The sequence below is a fragment of the Vicugna pacos genome, chromosome 32 (genome assembly GCF_048564905.1).
Source record: "Vicugna pacos chromosome 32, VicPac4, whole genome shotgun sequence".
NCBI lineage: Eukaryota > Metazoa > Chordata > Mammalia > Artiodactyla > Camelidae > Vicugna > Vicugna pacos.
The window spans coordinates 4304705-4323349 of NC_133018.1; the positions used below are offsets into that span (position 1 = coordinate 4304705).

Consider the following 18645-nt stretch of genomic DNA (forward strand, 5'->3'; position numbering starts at 1 on the left):
ATAATGCAGCCATAAAGATATGGCGGTGCGAATCAGTTTGTCCTCAGGGGTGGTGCACTGCTCCTGTGTGTTGGCCTCTGGAGGCCCAGAGTCGTGCTCTGCTCTGCGACTGTGACATCCCGCTTCAAATCGTCTTACCTCCTTGAAACTGTGTCCATTCCTGAGGCTCGTGTGGAGGGTAATTGTTGGTTTCACCCTGTGAAGATGAGTGACCCTTTGGCCCTTTTTCCTTTTCCAGAACTCTTACCCACCTGACTTTCCTGATTTCTGGGGGAAGCGGTGGGGGGGATACTTTCTCTCTCCCTTCCTTCCTGTATCTGACATTACATTTACTTTATGCTTTAGTTTTAATTTATTATATACATGTTTTTAATTTAAGTGGAAGGTTGGAGGGGTGGTGTTTGTGGGAAATTTTTGTTCTCATTGGCCTTAACATCATACGTATCCTTGGCTTAGAGTTTAGAAGTTTGCTGTTTTCCTAGACATGCTTAGAAATAAATGTTCCAAGTGGTAAATTAGGTAGCCTCAGAAAGCAAGACTTAACAAAGATTAATTTATGTTTCCATGGGGTTTTCTCATTAGCACCTCATCTTCCAGCCTTCTGTAATCTAGGTTAAACAGGTTTGGTTTTTTTTTTTTTTTTTTGCCTTTTTTTTATAGATGATAAGACAGGCACATGGTTTTTTCTAATTCAGATCACTCAGCTGCTTAATGCATCAGCTGAGCGAGGCCCAGAACGAGGTCTCCTGATTCCTGATTTGGTCAGCTCTTTTCCAGCATTCCAAATTGGTGCTAACATTTCTATAAATCTGAATGATCGGTGATTTAGCCATTGAACAAATTTCTCTAACTTCCCAGAGGAGATGGATTGGTAGTGTCAGCATACAAACGTCTTATTAACTAAACCTTTACTGTGTCTAAATTCAGCAGAAACTGGTACAGGTTTTACTGAGGGGCACCAAGAGCTCTCCAGCATTGCATGTTAATGTGTCTATAAGTGATTAATTCCATTACTTCATCTATAAAAATAAAAATTCAATTATATAGGAACCAGCCCTGTCAAAATTTTTAGCCATGTGGCCATGTTTATTGTGAAACTTGGCTTTAAAATAAGATTCCGTCACAGTTGCTCACAGGGTTAAAGAAGTTGGCAGAGTTTATTTTAATATGGTTAATACAGAGCTGACTAGTGTACTTTTATCTTTAAATTACTTTTTAAAAATCTTTGACACATGCTCAGCAGCTTGAGTGGAAGGTATAAGGCTCAGAGTCCTCCTGGTTCCCCTCTTCTCTTAGTGCCCTCTGTTGCTCACTCTCTCCTGCCTCCTCCCCACGGCCTGCCTCCCCTCCAGCGCTAGGCACAGCAGTGTAGTTCTCCTGGCTGGGAGGGAGGCGGTCGTCTTGCTGAGTGACTGTCGCGTGTCTTCCAGGGGCTCTGGCTGAGCACCGTCCTGAGCCCCCTGTGCATCAGGGCCTCCCTGCTGCCCCACCGCCCTAACCTGTTGCTCTTGTGCCTTTGCTCCATGCCAGCCACACCCTGTTACCGTATGTGCCTATCCCGAGCGTGGAGGCTGCTTATACCACCAGCGGCAGTCACATGAGGTGAGCCCCCACAGCTCTGGCCAAGTGTGTGTCCGTGTGTCCGTCCACTAGCAGCCAGTGTGTCAGGCGTGGTGTGATTCCGACCTCTTGTTCTCCTTCTGAACCTGATCTGTGCCTCTCGGATGAACAATCTGAGACTCAGCCTCAGGACTGTGTCACTAAGGGTGTGTAATCACTACCACTTAGTGAAAAAAGTCGATCACCAGCCACATTGTACCACAAGTCCCCTCTCAAGCTATTCTCTGGTCACTTAGCTGAGCTCAGTGCCCAGATAGGGTTGATCTCATCCAAACACAATACATTTGTTCAGTTCACTAGATTTCTTCTTCCCTTCCCCAAAAGCCTTTCATTTTACATTTGTCCTTATTCATAGCGTTTTCTTTATTTCATTATTCCACCGCATTCTCGTACTTTTTTACATAGGTGGACACAGGCTATGTCCAGAAGTAATTAGAGGACAGGTTGGTTGAAAACGTCATTCAGCTCTGGTCTGGATGTTAAGATGAATGTACCAGATTAGAAACCCGTTTCATATTTTTCTTCTCTGTTTTCTCTCCATGGTGCTAGGCTGGAGCCTCCATTCCCTGCCTTGGTACCAAAGTCTCGCTTGGTAACAGACTCAGCTGTCAGCAAGCTCCTGCTTTCAGCCTCTGAGCTCCAGGTTCGCGGATTCGATGAACTGGACGGTGTGACAGCAGCAGGTCCCCGACCACAGAGCAGCCCTCCGGAGCAGAAAGAGGTGAGTTTAAAGTGCTGGTGGGCTAGGTGGTGGGGGCGCTAGAGGTGTCCGTCTATGACCACGGGTCACAAGGCAGGTACAGACGGGCCCCTGAGTGTCTTCACTTAACCACCTTTAACTCCTGCTGAGTACTGGAGATGGCCAAGGCGGGAGCTCTTCTGTTTGGCCACTAAAGGATACCTTCATCCCTCCATCTCCATTTTTTCTTGATGACAGTATTTAGAGAATTGGACCACAGAGCAAGCGGCCTCATGCATTCAAAGACAAGTGAACAAAGGTGCTTTTTAATTTTGCCATGTCTGCTGTCTCCAGCAGTTGCAAACTTCCTTATTGATCATCTCAGTACCTGAACTGCATGGACAGGGGTATCACAGGACAGGTGCTGGGAACACTGTCGGCAGCAGCAGGAGGGGACGCTGGGTCACCCACTGCTCACTGACGTCATCTGCACACTGAGGAAGCAGTGTCTTGAGTATCAAGAAAAGGGCCTTTATATATTTAGAAAGTCTGACAACCTGACCGTCTTTCTTCTTACCCTTAAAAATAGGCGGAGCCAGAGAAGAGGCCAAAGAAAGTCTCACAGATTCGCATCCGGAAAACCATTCCTAAGCCAGACCCTAACCTCACCCCCATGGGCCTTCCTCGACCCAAAAGGTGAGCTCGTCCTCCCTCCCACGTGGGTGCGCCTTTTGGGAGACTTGGGCAAAATGTGATGACCTTTTGGATGATTATATACTCTGGGCTATTTTTTACACATCTAGGAGTTTATCCAAAAGAATCCGTTGGTAGTGTGGCCAGAGATTTACGTGTACGGGTAGCTGCAGGCGTTCTCAGGCATTTTTATCGATCTCTGTGTCAGGTATTGTGCTGTTCCTTCATGTGCACAATCCCAGGCCGTCCTCTGCGGTGCTGGGAGGCAGGCACTGCTGTGGTCCCCAGGTTAGGTGAGGCTGCCTGGGCTCAGTGGCTCAGAAGAAGCCCCTGTTAGGCCGCAGCATCCGTCATTGCCACAGGGGGTTCCTGTCTCACACAGGTTTCACCCCACGGCCCAAGCTCCCAGCACCGTGTGCACAAAACTGGGAAGGGACCTAAATGTCACAAGGGAAAGAAGTTTAGTGTCTTTTTTTTTTTTTTTTCAAGAAAATGCCAGATCCACATTTTGGTCTACATTATAGCCTTTAAAAATTTGAATTTATTTTTTACGACTGAGATGATTTTGCTGATCCCCATAAAGTGAAGTGGAAAAGAAGATCAGATGACTGAATTATGTATTAGGTGTGATTCCAAATTATGTATTTGACATGATTCCAGTTGTGGATTGATGTGTATTACACAGACACTATGAAAATATAAACATTTTTAAAAAGATCTCCAGAGGTATGGTTTCTTGTGGATTTCACGCCTTCATTCCTCATCAGCAAATGGGAGCCTGAGAGTATCCCTCAAGTAACCCAAGGCGAGTTATTTAACTTCGTGAGCTTGAAGGACTTGTGTGTAAAATGTGAACAAGAATTCCCGACACTTGAGATTGCTGTACAGTCCAACGGAGGAAAGACTGTGCTCTGTATCTGTTTCACTGCTTCACACAACACAGATGCAGTAGTTAACTGTTGCTGTGCTCATAATCGACCTTCTTCTACTTTTCCCATGTGGTTTTGTAAAAGTTGTTGTCTGTTTTAAGAAATTGCCACAGTCACCTCAGCCTTAAACTGCCACCACCCTGATCAGTCAGCAAGCATCAATATTGAGGCAGAACCCTCCACCAGCAAAAAAAAAAATTACTTGATGATGGTTAGCATTTTTTAGTAAGAAAGTATTTTTTAATGAAGACTATTTACATTGTTTTTTAGACATAATCTTGCACAGTTAATAGACTACAGTATAGTGTAAACATAACTTTCATACACACCCGGAAAGCAGACATTTTGTGTGACTTGCTTTATTGTGAGAATCGCTTTATTCTGGGGGTCTGGAGTCAAAACCCACCACGTCTACAAGGTATGTCTGTAAAAATTCTTAAGACTTCTGGTTTTATATAAACCATTTCTGAAGTCATGGAAGTAAGAGACATCGTTTCTCAAAAACAGATTTTGAGAAATGCCTGATGTTTTGTCTCTGGCCTTATAAATTTATAGGTTTGTTCTAACTCAGAACCAAGAAGCCATTTTTTAAAAATTGAAGTACAGTCAGTTACCATATGTCAATCTCTGGTATACAGCACAATGTCCCAGGCGTGCATATACATATATATATTTGTCTCCCACCTGGGGGACAACAAAGAAAACCACCTTCCCCAAATCCAGTCCCTGTGCAGAGGAAGAGAACTCACCTTTGAGCATTTATAGCCACAAGCTGCCCCTCTCCTGGATTTGCAGCCTGAATCCATGCCTCCTGGGCAGACTGAAAAAAACTTTAGGCTGAGAATTCAGTTTGCAGTGGTCCCTGGTTTGTAGTTCCCTCAGGCTCCTGACAGAAACAAATATATCATTTCAAGAAATCCACTTCCCAATCTGGTCGTAAATAAAAGTTAAGGGAGGGGATGTAAAACAATTCACAGTAAACTTCGAAGCATGGAGGGAAACAAGGGTTTCGTGCCTGAGTGCCAGTGGACCTAACGACGACTCAAATCTGAGACGACCCCTGATACTGGGATTATTGGAGAAGAATATAATTTAGTATGTTTTATATGTTTAGGGAAATAAAAATGGATTGAATAAAAGATCAAAAGACTTGAAACTGACCAAGTGGATTTGTAACGTAACCAGAGAAAATTTCTTAAATATGTGAAATAGAGTGATCAGAATAAAACCACGGTAGATGAGTTTAACAGCAGATTAAACAGAGCTCAGTAGAACTAAAGAAATGGAAAACATGTGTGAACAAATGTCCGCTATGAAGCACAGAAACAAAAAAAGATGGGAAATATAGAAAGGGAGGGTGAGAGGTATGGAGACAATTTAAAGGATCTAGCAGACATCTAAGCAGAGTTCCAGGAGGAGGAGGAGAAGGGGGACGGTGAAGGCTGGTGAAAGATTCTAATCCCAAGCAGAATCAGTGGAAAGGATTTCATACCTAACTGCGTCTTAAGAAAACTGCAGGGTTCCAAAGATAAAGATGATCTTAAGAGAAGCCAGGGAACTATAAATAACAGACACAAAAATCTTCAAAATACAAGCAATTCCTTGTTTTGGAAACTGTTAAACAAAGGGAAAGAACGAAGCATACCTCCTGCTTTTCCTACACAAACGGTTCCTCCTGGTTTGTGGACGAGCCTGAAGCTTTCTTTAGGTGGAAGAATTCTACTGAAAGAATGGTAGACTGTCACCATGTGCAACCCTGATGAACTAATAAATATATTCAATACTTGTCAGTGACTGCTAACACACAGAAAGGGTGACAGCCGGGTATCACGGCCCTCATGAGGGAAGGGAGTATACACCACCATCTAAAAGTCTGCCCATCAGAAGACCCGAACACCTGACTCACTTGTATCTACCTAGTTACCAGCCTATAGGAGGTACGTAGAGCGTGCCCCACACGTTTGGGGCAGAGGAACATGTTAATTGACACTCTGTGGATGTTATCAAGATCTAGACTGGGGAAGCCACAGACCAAACGGCCTGGTTTCTTCAAAAAATGACAGAATAAGATGCAATAGAACACTACTATACTATACTGTACTACTATAAATTGGGATGGTATTGATCAGACTTAGAAGTTCCAGCGACCTTGTGTTGTTTGGGAAGAGGGTAGAAGTACCGATGCACTTTGGTTTCTAAGGTAAATATGCTCATTCAAATTCTTGCCAGCCGCCAGACGAGCAGAATCGTGTGTAGTTTTCAAGCCAGGAGAGGAGGATAAGAAACAGAGAGGACAGTCAAGGAAAAGAAGAGAAGTAGGACAAGAAGAAGCTGTAAAATAACAGGTCAAACCCAGTGATATCATTCCCAGTAAATAAAACTGGGCTAACAGGCACAGAGCCGAGGATGGGCAGCCCAGACCAGAAAGTCCACTGCGCGTCTGCATGGGGCACGCATAAAGCTCCTCACAGGAAGGTTGAAAGGGAAAGAAGGTAAAGGCAGAGTTGGGAAACCTTATTTACTTACTTATTTTTTTCTCTTTTCAGGTTAAAGAAAAAGGAGTTTAGTTTAGAAGAAATATATACCAATAAGAACTATAAATCTCCTCCTGCAAACAGGTGGGTAGAAGCAGGCAGGAAGGGGTGGGTGGGGAGGGCTCCTGAAAGGACCAGTGCAAATCTCCAGTCCTTTCACCACAGGAAGAGTTTCATGTTCAGCTCTTCTGACATCAGGTCTTGACCACAACTAGAACTGAGATTTTTAGTTCCCCACACTCGATGTGGGGTCGGTGGTAGGAAGGGAAAGAAATGTGTCACGTTAGGTCGTCTCTCAGTTTGGGCTTGCGTTTTTAGCAAATAGGCCGCTGTCTTCAGAACTGATACTCATTGGGTCTTTGGATATGACTCCAAACCCTAACAGAAAGAGAGTCACTGGGCTACCATTGGGTCTAACTTCAGTTCAAGTCATTGAACATTTATTCAGTTCCCGTTGTGTCTAGGACGTAGCAGGCGAGATTTATCCTGCAAGGTGAGCATTCGCTTGGAGGCGTTTGTACAATACAAGGCTGCTCCTTGCAGCGTCGCTAAATGTCAGGGAAGGATTGGAAACAACTTAAAATATCCGTGAATCAGGTTCTGATTAAATTACAGTCCATCCTTATAATGGGATACACTGCAGAGCCATTTAAAAGAATGAATCAGATACCCGTGTACCTGGGTGGGACAGGCTTAAAGGTTACCGAGAGGTCAGAGAGGCACAGTGTACAGGACAGTGCATGTCCTCTGCTATCACTTGAGTAAGGGAAAAACCAGAGCGTCGCGTAGATGTCGCCGGTCAGCAGACCCCAGGCCAGATCCAGCCAGCAACCCGTTTTCTTCCCTTTATTTCCCGGCCTATGAGCTAGGAATGATTCCTATCTTTTTAAAGGTTTTTTTGTGTGTTTTGTTTTTTGTTTTTGAAAAGACTGTTGCAGAGACCTGTGTGGCTCATTAATATTTTAATATTTTTTATATATTTATAAATAAAGTATTTTTAATATTTTAAAATATTTGCCCCCGGCCCGTCACAGAGAGGGGCTGCCCTCTGGTGGTGCACACCTGCTTACAGACGTGTGTCTGTACGTGGCTTTGGGAGGACACACCAAACACTCTTGCTGCTGTTGCCCATGGGGGGGTTCACCTCACTTTAATTCTTTACCCTTTTGTCCAGTTTTCGTTTCTTCACCATGTGCTTGTAGTGTGTATTCATTCATTTGTGTTTTTTCATCAAAAAAAATAGCTGCAAGCCAGAGGAAACAGCTGAGTCGGGCTAGGGGGCTGATGGCACAAGAATCCTCATATCGGTGACTCTGTTTTGTGCTCCACCCTTAGGTGTCTAGAGACCATCTTTGAGGAACCCAAGGAACGAAATGGTACGCTCATCTCAATCAGCCAGCAGAAGAGGAAGCGCGTTCTAGAGTTTCAGGATTTCACAGTCCCGCGGAAGCGGCGGGCACGTGGTAAGGTCAAGGTGGCGGGCAGCTTCACCAGGGCCCAGAAGGCGGCGCTGCAGAGTCGAGAGCTGGATGCGCTTTTGATTCAGAAGCTCATGGAGCTGGAGACCTTCTTTGCCAAGGAAGAGGAGCAGGAGCCGTCACCCAGTTGTTGAGAAGCAATTCGGGCTGAGGAGGTCTCAGTTCTGGACCTTCTGGGCCTCCTTGGACGAGGTTGCCTAGTCTAGCCCTACTGCCCAGACCACTCACATGCAGTCTACGATTCTCACCTGTTTCCGAGAGCGGCCTTTCTAGGGGCTGGTGAAGGAGGGTCCTCGAGCTTGTACTGCTGAGTCTAGAACCTCAGGAACGCTCCCTTTCTCCTGGAAACGGTCCTGAACAGCATCGGCCTCCTCTCCCCACTCTGCTGTCCGCAGGAGGAAGACGCAGCATCCCTTCAGTAACACTAGGATTCCAAGGACTCCGTGTTTGCACGTCCATGCAAAGGTTCTGCGCTGTTTACGGTGGTGCTAGACCAAGATTATTTAGAGACGTGGCCCAGGGAGGGGGACCTGGCGTCCTGTCCCGCGTGGTCTCGCTGGCTCACTTCAGTAGCTGAGGAAAGATGAGCTGTTGTGTTTTCTAATCCTTTGAGTCCCTCTGTCCAGAACCGGGAGCGTGTGTGTCCGTGTGCGTGTGTGTCCATGTGCTTTTCCCCATCATTTTCTCCCCTCTGTGACTGTGGGTCACTAGTGCCAGAGGAGCCCGTCCAGGCCCCCTTCGAAGTAAGTTGCACTTTTTAATGTTGTGGTGTTGATTATTTTCATTTGTTTTATTTTTTTTCTTTTTTTTTTTTTGTATTATTGCTGCATGTTTGGAGCCTTTAAATGTGATTTTAAAACAATTTTTTTAAGACATCAAGGAGAGAGACAATACACGTCTTCAGAACACACAACAGGCATCTGACCCAGTTTGTCAGTGCACAGGGTGTGAGCAGAGGGCCTCTTTCCAGCTCACGCATTTCCAGCAGCCCCTTCCCCACCTCCAGCTCCTCACAGAATGCATTAGAGGGAGCTCCATTTTCACCTGGGTTCTCATTCTTGCCCGTGAAGTAGATGTGTTTATTTTAACGGCAGAAGTAAGAGCAGGTCTCTCTCCGAGTTGTTTAAAAAGTCCAAAGGATGGGGGTGGTCTCGGTGGGTTCACCTGCATAGTGGTCCGTGGCAGGGGTGGGCGCAGCTGTCGGAGCAGCCTGCTCCACATGTGGGGAGAGGAGGCGGGGTCACAGTTCCATGGCCAGCCCCACCTCAGGCACCTCATTGTACTCTGGGCTCCTGTGTCAAACCTACTGGAAATTCGTAGAATGCCGAACAGAGCTGGCTGGGCTTTGTGGCAGTCTGTGGGCAGAAGGCTCAGAAGGGTGCGCAGTGGGAGTCGGAGGGCCTGAGGTTTCCTTCCTTCTCCACTTACTGGTCGTGTGCCCTCCCCTGCTTCCCCTTCTCCTTCCCTTGTGTTCTCTCTCTCTCTCACTTGCTGTCTCCCTCACTGTCTCGCTTACTCACTCTCAAGACGAGTGCAGAGAATTCACATTCCTTGCTGGTGGGAGGGATGCTCAGCCCCCTCCTCACCTCAGGACACTGGTCCCCTCCTCCATCCTCCGAGGAGCAGCGCCGCCGGAAACGGTCAGGCTCTGGGGACCATGTCTCCTGGGTTCCTTCAGTGTCCCCGTTTGTTAGTGGGTAGGGGTAGGGGGTCTCTACGTGCCTTTCCTTTGCAGGTTGACCATCGGTGCCACACTGGAGCAGAAAAACTGACAATGCAAGGAAAACAAAGTGCCACTCCCGTCTTGCAGGCCCCCAGCCTCAGACATAGCGTTTAGGAAATGAAATACGCCCAGGCATCCATGTGGCTTCTAAGGCTGAGTGGCATCAGAGGAGAGCCTGGCTTCCACACTGGCTCTGAGTGATGCGAACCAGATTCCGCTGCTGTGCGTCCGCTTTGCCCAGACTGTGTAGACACGACCTGTGTCTCACCTCGGTACCTCCCTTCCTGGGACAGGGTCCTTAGGCACAAAGGCTTCTCGCTGTGTTTTTGCTTAAAAGAGTGGGATGAGTCTGTGCTCATGTGGATATTTTTAGGGAGCTCCTGCTGGACGGCTTGCAAACTCCTAGCAGATCATCTGAGCCCTGCTCACCAGCTCCATTGCCAGTGTAGACAAGTCAGCACCTTGGCAACCACGTCATCCTGCAGACTGAAGTTGTGGGTGCAGCTGTGCCGTCACCAGCCTTGTGGAGATGCAGTTTCCGGTTCACCTGGGGCAAGCGTGGCACTTGGAAGGGCCAGAAGTGGTGATTTGGAACATTGGCTTCTGGGAAGGGAGGCTTGGAGAAAGTGGAAACTGGGGGCCCTCCTTGTCCTGGGAATGCAGGAGAAAGCTCTCTGAGGCCAACCCCTCCCTGTGTTCTTGGCCTGCCTCTGGCCCCAGCCCTTCCTTATTTCGAAGTGAAGAAAGGGCCCCCATAGCAAACTTGAAATTGCTCACCTGAAGTTGCCACATAGGATTTTAGCTCAGCCCCACCTGTCTTAACCTCCATGTTTACTGTCAGCCTAGCCAGCTGCAGCACCACCCATGGTCCTCAGAGCTCGAGGTGCCTGCTCCTGTCGGGGACCCCGGGTGGCTGCGGGCCACCCCCTGCCCGGAGTCACGGGCAGTCTGCTGCTGGCTTGGGAGTGGGTGCAGTTTCCAAGAACGGGAGGCTTCCCACCCCAAGCGATAGGGAGTGTGGTTAATAATAACTAATTTGACTTTAAGCTCAAGAGATTAAGTGTTTTTAATATGGGAAAGAGGAGAAATCTCAGGTCCAATCAGCTTTTCACTGAAGTTTTCAACTGTGTTTTTGTTTCCCATCCGTCAGTTTTGAGCTATGTTTGCCCTTCCCCCCCTTCCTCTCCTTCTGTCTTTTGGTTTCCTTTCCAGCTTCGTTTCTCTGTTCGTTTAAACGCACCTCATCGCGTTACAGCAGATCATGTCTGTGTTTTCTCACTGACCTTCCTCGGGGAGCGGCAGCTGCGGGAGGGAGAGTGGAGAGACATGTAGCGATTGCCTTACTTGGAGCCCGGAGAGCTCAGAAACTCGCGCTGTGAGTCCCAAAACTCAGCGCTCCCCCAGAGCTGTGAAAATCATGACAGTCTGTCACAATTTTGCCTGAAAGGGTCTTTTGCGCGGGCACCAGAGCCAACCTAAGGTGAATTCTAGACCCCACCCCACATACGATCCTCCCCACCCGCCAGGCTGAGAGCAGCAGAGGGTGCGGCCGGGCAGCCAACCCAGGACGGAAACAGCCAGTGCTCTGTCTCCAGGCTAGGATTTCATCTCATCACCAATACCGTGTACATTAAAGTCCGCGAAAGTCCAACTTTTAGGCAGCGGTACTTTTCTCCCATCCCCTGGGGGGAGAGTATGCAGTTGGTGCTTTCTTGAATTCCCTTGTTATGTTTTGTTTCCATAAGCTTTTCCCCGAATCATGGAAAGGACCCCTGAACACCGTACTGTGGGCAGCTGTATCCAGAGTCTCAGTTATTGGCCAGAGGTGCAGCATGCCCTTTCCTGGACTCATGCAAGAGAAGGGCTCCTCACCACAGCTGAACTTCTCATAGAAGTAAAAAGCTGACTGGAAAGGAAGGATTAATTTTACTAAAATCAAAGGTTAGTATGACCACCTAGCCACAAATCAAGCAGCAAAGTCCATTTATTTTGATGGCGAAGTGAGGGTCCCTGTCCCGTTGGCCACCCAGCACAGCAAACCCTCGGGTTCAATGCCTGTTCACTGTGTGTCTTCACGAACCCCTCTCTGGTGCTGAATCAGATTTTAATTCTTGGTGAGAGGCCTCAGCATCTCCTTGGGCTGTTCTGGGCCGGAAAATCGCTGCCTGAAGTGTTTATATATTATCATGGTCAGTAGTTGAGTGAAATTTGTACATTTTTGGTAACATTGGCAAACCTGATGCCCCTGCAGTCCCTTTTCTGTTTGGTAGTTTGTGACTCTAAAATTCCCACTGTTGTGTGTGTTAATTTATGAAAATAAAAAAAAATTTTTTTTTTTTTTTGGAAAATCTTTCAAGTAACTCTTGAGGGTGTTATTCTTTTGGCTTCATAAGTTAAAAATTGACCTGTAAAGTCATAAAGTTGTTTTTTTTTTTATTTAAATAGACATTCCAAAGTTACCTATCACAACAAGCATTGTCCCTTCCACAGTGGTCCCCGTTTTCTCAGGACTGTCCTGTGCTCAGAACGTATGGTGAACTCCACCTTCATGTGACCTTCTGAGCCTGTGCTGGAGCTTTTTAAGTTTGCTCAGAGGTGGCAGATCATCTCTTGTGTGGGAATTTGGTGTTTGGAAACAGCCAAGACTCAGATTGGAGTCACACCCAATTAAGTTTGGTCAGGCTGCCCAACGAGTCTTTCAGGTGTGATTTTTGAACACCTGGAAGAGCAAACAGCAGTTATAAGTTCAGGTCAAAATAAATTTCAGATATTCACAACATATTTGGAATAAGAGCTTAGCTTGTTAAGGAAGCTCCTTGGGAGAGTACAAATATGGTGGAATATGTTCATTTACTTTTAAAAAGGTCTCACCTTTTATCATATCCTTCGCAGCTGTACGTCAGGTTAGGCTGTGAGTCTTCTGGGTCTCACCTCCTTGTTTAACCAGTGCATACTGGTGAAAGAGTGACTCTGGAAACGGCTCCTTAACACCACGCTTACGCGTTCCGGAAAGAAGCATGATTCCTGAGAGTGTCCTTCCTCTGTCCAGAGGAAAAGCAGTGCCCTGTTTCCCTTGCCAGCCTCCTTCCAATTCTTAGGCTTCCTCAATAAAGATCTCTGTGTCATCTGTCACATTGGGGAGCATCCTTCCTGGCAGCTGTTTTTCTGCTGCGGTTCGGTTTCACGGTGACTTGGGGAAAAGTCCTCTTCTGCACCTCTGCTTCCTTTAGGAGGGAGAGGCGTGACCACCCATGGCACTGTTAGCCCTTGAGCATCCCCCATCACAGAATCTTCAGTCCTGAGACTGAGGACTGGTTGAAACATGGAAGGATCCCCGACCGTGTCCTGCCCTCCTCATGTGATGGACACCTCATTTCTGCAGCTCCTTCTGGGACCTCTCTTGAGAATTGTTCTAGAAAATTCCCAATTCTTCAAGCAATCTCCAGGGCCACAGGTGAGTCCTGCATAACATCTTTCTCAAACATGCAGTGTCTTCTCCTTCCTCACCGTCAGCCCATAGCTTTGTTTCTGCGTTGCGGACCCTTTGCAGTTTCTGGAACAGCACGGGCGTGGTCCTTCCTTTGAGGTGTTCTCTCGGTGTCCCCTGTGCCTGGAAGGCCCTTCTCCCACATTGCTCCATGGTCCCCTCAGGCACTGGTCAGATCTTGGCCTTCTGGGAGCACTGCCTGAAAGTGTATCCCCTCCCATCATGCATCCTCCTTCCGATGATCTATTTTTCTAGAACTTACCACCACCTCCCTGTATATGCTCATCACTGAAATGCAGTCTCCTTGAGGTCAGGGACTATCTCTCTGGTCCCTCCTGTGGCCTCCCAGGCACCTAAAACAGTGCCTGACCCATGTAGGATCTCAGGAAACCCTTCATGGGTAAATAGCTCCCTTAATCAACAGACCCTACTACTTGACAGACCAGCTGAGGTCCTTTTCATCCTGCCAACTCTGAGCATCTGAAGACCTCATAATTCTCCTCCCTTTCAGTTACTTTTCAGAGGACTCATTGCTGGCCTCGTGCCATCTGATTGGCTGTAGCTCAAGGCGGGGCAGGGCCAGCCAAGGAATTCCCACCTCTGCACAGCATCCTGTGAGATGGCCCACCTGGGAGGTAGGTACTGCCCAACCTGGAGCCTGTATCCTTGGCCCTGGGCATGGATGGGCCAGGATGCCAAGGGTGGAGGCTCATGCAGATAGGAATTGCCTTGAGAATTTTTCTCCTTTTTGTATTTTTAATTTCAGACTCTTGGAGATGGTAAGATGGTTCCTGGAAGAGTGCAAACACGGGAGCAAGTACCCCCTGGGTACTGCAACAGCTGATGACTCTGGGCGCCCCTCACATCCTTCCCCAACTGCTGCCAGCCCAAGGGATCTTGGAAAAACAGTTCTGCGCTTGTCAGAACCTCTCCCTTAAGATCCTTCCTTGGTGTTCCCCTCACCCCCAGATAAGGATGGTAACTGTCAGTTACTGACCAAGCACCAAGCATTTGGTATTTATCACCTTCGTGAATCCTCACAACAACTTGGTGAGGTAGATGTGGTTTTTAATCTCCACTTTGTAGATGAGGAAACTGAGATATAAAGACAGATTAGATGTCCCATCTGCACAGGAAGTGTTAGAGCCCTGGTCTGCTGACCAGGAGGACCTGTGCTGGCAAACCCGACATCTCTGCCCCCTCTTTCCTCTGCAACCCATCCCTCCACCATTCGGAATTTCCTCCAGTTCCTCAAATCCTCCATGCTGTCCTTGGCTGGACGCTCTGGGCTGGGGCTGGGGCTGGCAAACAAGGCCTTGCCCTCCGGAAGCTCATGGTGGGTAGGGGATGTGGGCGAGTGGGCAGGCAGTTCAGAGGATGGGGTGTGCATGAGCTGAGCAAGCATCTAAGAGGGGTGACCAACAGAGGAGGGAGTGACCACGCTGGGGAAGGCCTCCAGAGATCTGCCGAAACTGCCATAAGCCGCCTTGGTGTTGTGGTTTGACAAAGTATGGGCGTCCACCACCAAGGGGCCAGAGCTGCTGCCTCCTAAGTGTTCTCCTTTCACGGGTCCAGGATTTGAAGGTTGATTGTTGTCACTGCCAAAATCGTGGTACCTTCCACCAGCCCCAAAACTTTCCATCATCACCAAACCCATTATAGCCTCCCAACCCGACCACCACCTGGCTGCCACCAAAGCCACCTCCACCACCGAAGTTTTCTCCACCACCAATGTTGTCATTCCCACCAAAACCACCCCCATGACCACCACCCAAGTTCCCAGAACCACTTCAGCCTCTGGCTGGACAAAGCCCTGGCCATCTCTTGCCTGGACAGGGGTTTCCTCACTTCACCGTTGTGGCCATTCACAGTGCGGTACTTCTGAATGACAGTTTGTGGAGTCACAAAGGTCACAAAAGCAGAGTCTCTCGTCTTACCACCCCCTTGGTCGGTCAGGATTTCACCCACTTCAGTTCTCCCGCAATGTCCACACTAACCTCGTGGGTGACGTCCCCCAGTGCTGCCTTTCCTGCCACCCACAGAAAGCTCTTCTACAGTGAAATGGGCACCCGGTCCTGGAGAACCTCCTCTCAAGAGCCCTCTGTTTCCACCACTTTCCCATCCCCTTCTCGTGGCACTGCCTTTCCGGCTGCACCCACCTTTTCCACAGGGACGCTTGGCGTCTAGGTCTCCCACCCACATAGTGGTGGGCGTTCCCCACGGCTCAAAATCCACCCTCTGACTCACCCGCTGTTTCAAAGCCCAGCTCTCCACGGAGCCCTTCCGCGGCTGTTACAGCCCTTTGCAAGCCTGGCTTAGACGTGGCAGAAGCAGAAGGGGAGGTTGGAAGGATGCTTACTCTCCAGCACCCACAGGCAGGAAGGAGGGGTGTATTTTTTTAAGTACATAAATCACATACTTAGTACGTATCCATTAGCATCTTGGTTATTTTCAATCAACATTTTTTTTTGAGATTTGCTCAGGTTGATATACAGAGATCTGGGCCATTTCTTTGCTGTAGAATAGACCATCACAGAAAGGTAACTGGGGAAGGTCTTCACCAATAGAGGTTCAGAGTCTGTTGGAAGAGACCTGGAATTGTCCAGAAACCTCTGTTCCAGGAAAAGCAAAGGTCAAACTGGGTTCTTCTGCAAAAGGATTTTCCAATTAAGGATTGAGAACATAAGCATATCATTAGAGCAAAGCTGTCAAAGTGTCAGTATCTCCTCTTGGCCTTGGGAAAAAATGCATCTTAGAAGCAGGAGGCGACAGCCTCATTTGGCACGTTGCCTCATCTCCCTGTGATGCTGCAGGTGGGTGTGATGAAATAAGTGATGTATCTGTCACCTCCACAACTCAGAGGAAACTTCCTTTTACAGAACTGGTCATCTCAAGCAGTTAATACAATTATTGGCAAGATTAAGTCAAAGCTGAAATTAAAATGAGCAAAACCTTAAAGTTATACATTTTTAAAGAATTCCTTTGGAAAGAAAAATAGTAAAAAATAGAATAAGCTGTTTAGGTACCCTCGCATCATACACACAAAATCTGAATTAGAAGTATATGCCGTGTGTGTGTGTGCATGTGTGTGTGAGCTATCGTTGCAATGTTGTCATGTAACAAACTACCCCAGATTCGGTGGAGGACAACAGTGAGCATTTACTCTCGTGCCGGTGGGTCTGCAGGTTGACTGTGGGTTGGCTCAGCAGAGCCTACCTGTAGTTTCGGTGCTAGCAGATTTCAAGCATCTCTCATGCTCCTCACCCCGGCAGCTCCCCAGAGCAAGAGGGCTAAGCCAAACCACACAGGCACTTTCAAGGCCTCTGCTGTCCTCTCATCCCTAAATGTTCCACCGACCAAAGCAAGTCACATGGCCAAGCTCAACATCAACCACACAGGGAAAAATATTCTGCCCACAGTGGGAAGAATTGCAGAGCTACGTGGGAAAGAGCGTGAATAGAGAACAGGGAGGGGCTGAAGTGCTGATTCAGTCCACCACGATGTGTGAGTAAGGAACAAAATTGGTAACGGTTACGGGCCATAGAAGCCAAAAACTTGCTCTACCTGAAATGCAGTCTTATAAACAGCATGAAAGGTAAGAAATCCTTTTTAAAATCTGCTTTGCTAAACGAGTAATCTTTGCCAGTGTTTCAGGCCCCAGCTTCAAAAACCCAGTAATGAAAATCTTAGCAGGAACCCTTGGAATTTCTTCCTGGGGCTGCATGCTGCGAACCACTCAGATTTTAAAGCCGAATCAGTTTCTTGCAACAAAAAGTTGGGTTTGCTGAATGGGGTAAAATGCCTTTGGCATTCCTAGCATCCGCCTCTACCTCAGCTCTGGACTCAGCGACCAGCAACAGAGTTCTATTGTTACACCTCAGTACTCACATTGTCCCAGTGTTCTCTGGAAGGCACAGGAGTCGTACAAAGTCACCCTGAAGAATGGTGGACAATCTGGGTGAAATGGAGTCACCCAGACATCAGGTTGGAGTATCCAGCCCCACCATTCACTCGCCGACGCTGAACCTGACCAAGCCGCGTGATCTCTCCTTGTCTTTAAGATGAAAGGCTTGAACATGAGGGATCCACCCTCAGCCGCTCTTGCTACTCCCAATCCAACTCTTGATTTTTTTTAATTAAACATTTTATTCTGACATAATTGTAGATTGACATACACTTAAGAAATAATACAGAAAAAGTCTGGCATGCCCTTTACCCAGCTTCCCTCCATGGTAACATCTTGCAAAACTATATGATATCACAATGCTGTCGTCAATACAGCCAGGATACAGGACATTTCTGCTGTGGTCTCAGTGTCTTCCCGCGTTCTGAAATTCTAACCCCCCGAGATGATGCTCATAGGAGGTGGGGGCTTTGGGAGGCGCTGAAGTCATGTAGGAAGAGCTGCCTTGTAGTAGAGGGTACAGAGAGACCCCTAGCCCCTTCCACCGAGTGAGAACACAACCAGAAGTCTGCAACCCAGAGAGGACCCTCACCTGACCGTGCTAGCACCTTGATCTTGGACTGTCTAGCCTCTAGACCTGTGAGAAATAAATTCCTATTGTTTTTTAGTTTGCCCAGTCTGTGGTATTTTGTTATGGGAGCCCAAACAGGCTTAGACAATTTCCATCAAGATGCAGTACATTTCTACCACCACAAAGATCTCTTATGAAACCCTCTGGGAGCCATGCCCATCTTCCTCCCCACCCCCATCCCTTTCCCTCAGGCAACCACTAATGTGTTCTCCATTTCTACTATAATTTTATCATTTCTAGAATGTTGTATAAACGGAGTCATACAATTTGTAACCTTTTGAGACAAATTTTTTTTACTCAGCATAATTCTCTTGAGATTTATCCAGGTTGTTAATTTCGATGGGCACATTTTCCCCCTGTACCCATTGGGGTTTTTGTTTGGGGTTTTGGGGGGGTTATTTATTTGAGGTATATAGCTGATTTACAGTGTTGTGTTAGTTTCTGGTGTACAGCAAAGTGATTCAGGTATATACGTGTGTGTGTATATACATATGATATATAGAATCACTTAGTATGATCATCTCTAGGTCCATCCATGTTGCTGCAAATGGCAAGATTTCATTCTTTTATGGCTGAGTAGTATTCCACTGTATATACATACAACATCATTATTCAGTTATCTGTCGATGGACATTTAAGTTGCTTCCAAGTCTTAGCTATTTGTGAATAGTGTCACTATGAACATTAGTGTGCATGTGTCTTTTCAAATTAGAGGGTTTTTTCTGGATATGTGCCCAGGACTAGGATTGCTGGATCATATGATATCTCTGTTTTTATAGTTTTTTAAAGGAACCTCCATACTGTTTTCCATAGTGGCTGCACCAATTTACATTCCTACCATTAGTATTTTCTGGTTGCCAACTTTTTCAACTCTAAGTCTGGGATATAGGAGGAAAAAAGAAAACCCGGGAACTCACCACCATGTCATTATTTGTGCTTTGAATTACCTAGTTTGTCTGCCTCTAAC

At 47.2% G+C, this 18645-nt stretch overlaps 1 protein-coding gene and 1 pseudogene across 9 annotated transcripts in view; one reads left to right on the forward strand and one right to left on the reverse strand.

Moving 5' to 3' along the window:
- Positions 1–12788, forward strand: part of PRR14L (proline rich 14 like) — a 38880-nt gene extending 26092 nt beyond the window's left edge. For 8 of the 9 annotated variants that reach the window (XM_072953531.1, XM_072953530.1, XM_072953535.1 and 5 more), the window contains 5 exons: positions 1531–1602; positions 2170–2341; positions 2889–2995; positions 6468–6539; positions 7791–12788. In XM_072953531.1, coding sequence (XP_072809632.1) covers positions 1531–1602; positions 2170–2341; positions 2889–2995; positions 6468–6539; positions 7791–8067 — 700 coding nt within the window. In that variant the 3' untranslated portion in view covers positions 8068–12788. The remainder of the gene's footprint in view (positions 1–1530; positions 1603–2169; positions 2342–2888; positions 2996–6467; positions 6540–7790) is intronic. The other variant, XM_072953532.1, reaches the window with a different exon arrangement.
- A 1303-nt stretch (positions 12789–14091) lies between these two features.
- Positions 14092–15345, reverse strand: LOC102539403 (heterogeneous nuclear ribonucleoprotein A1-like 2; annotated as a pseudogene).
- Positions 15346–18645: the final 3300 nt, after the last annotated feature.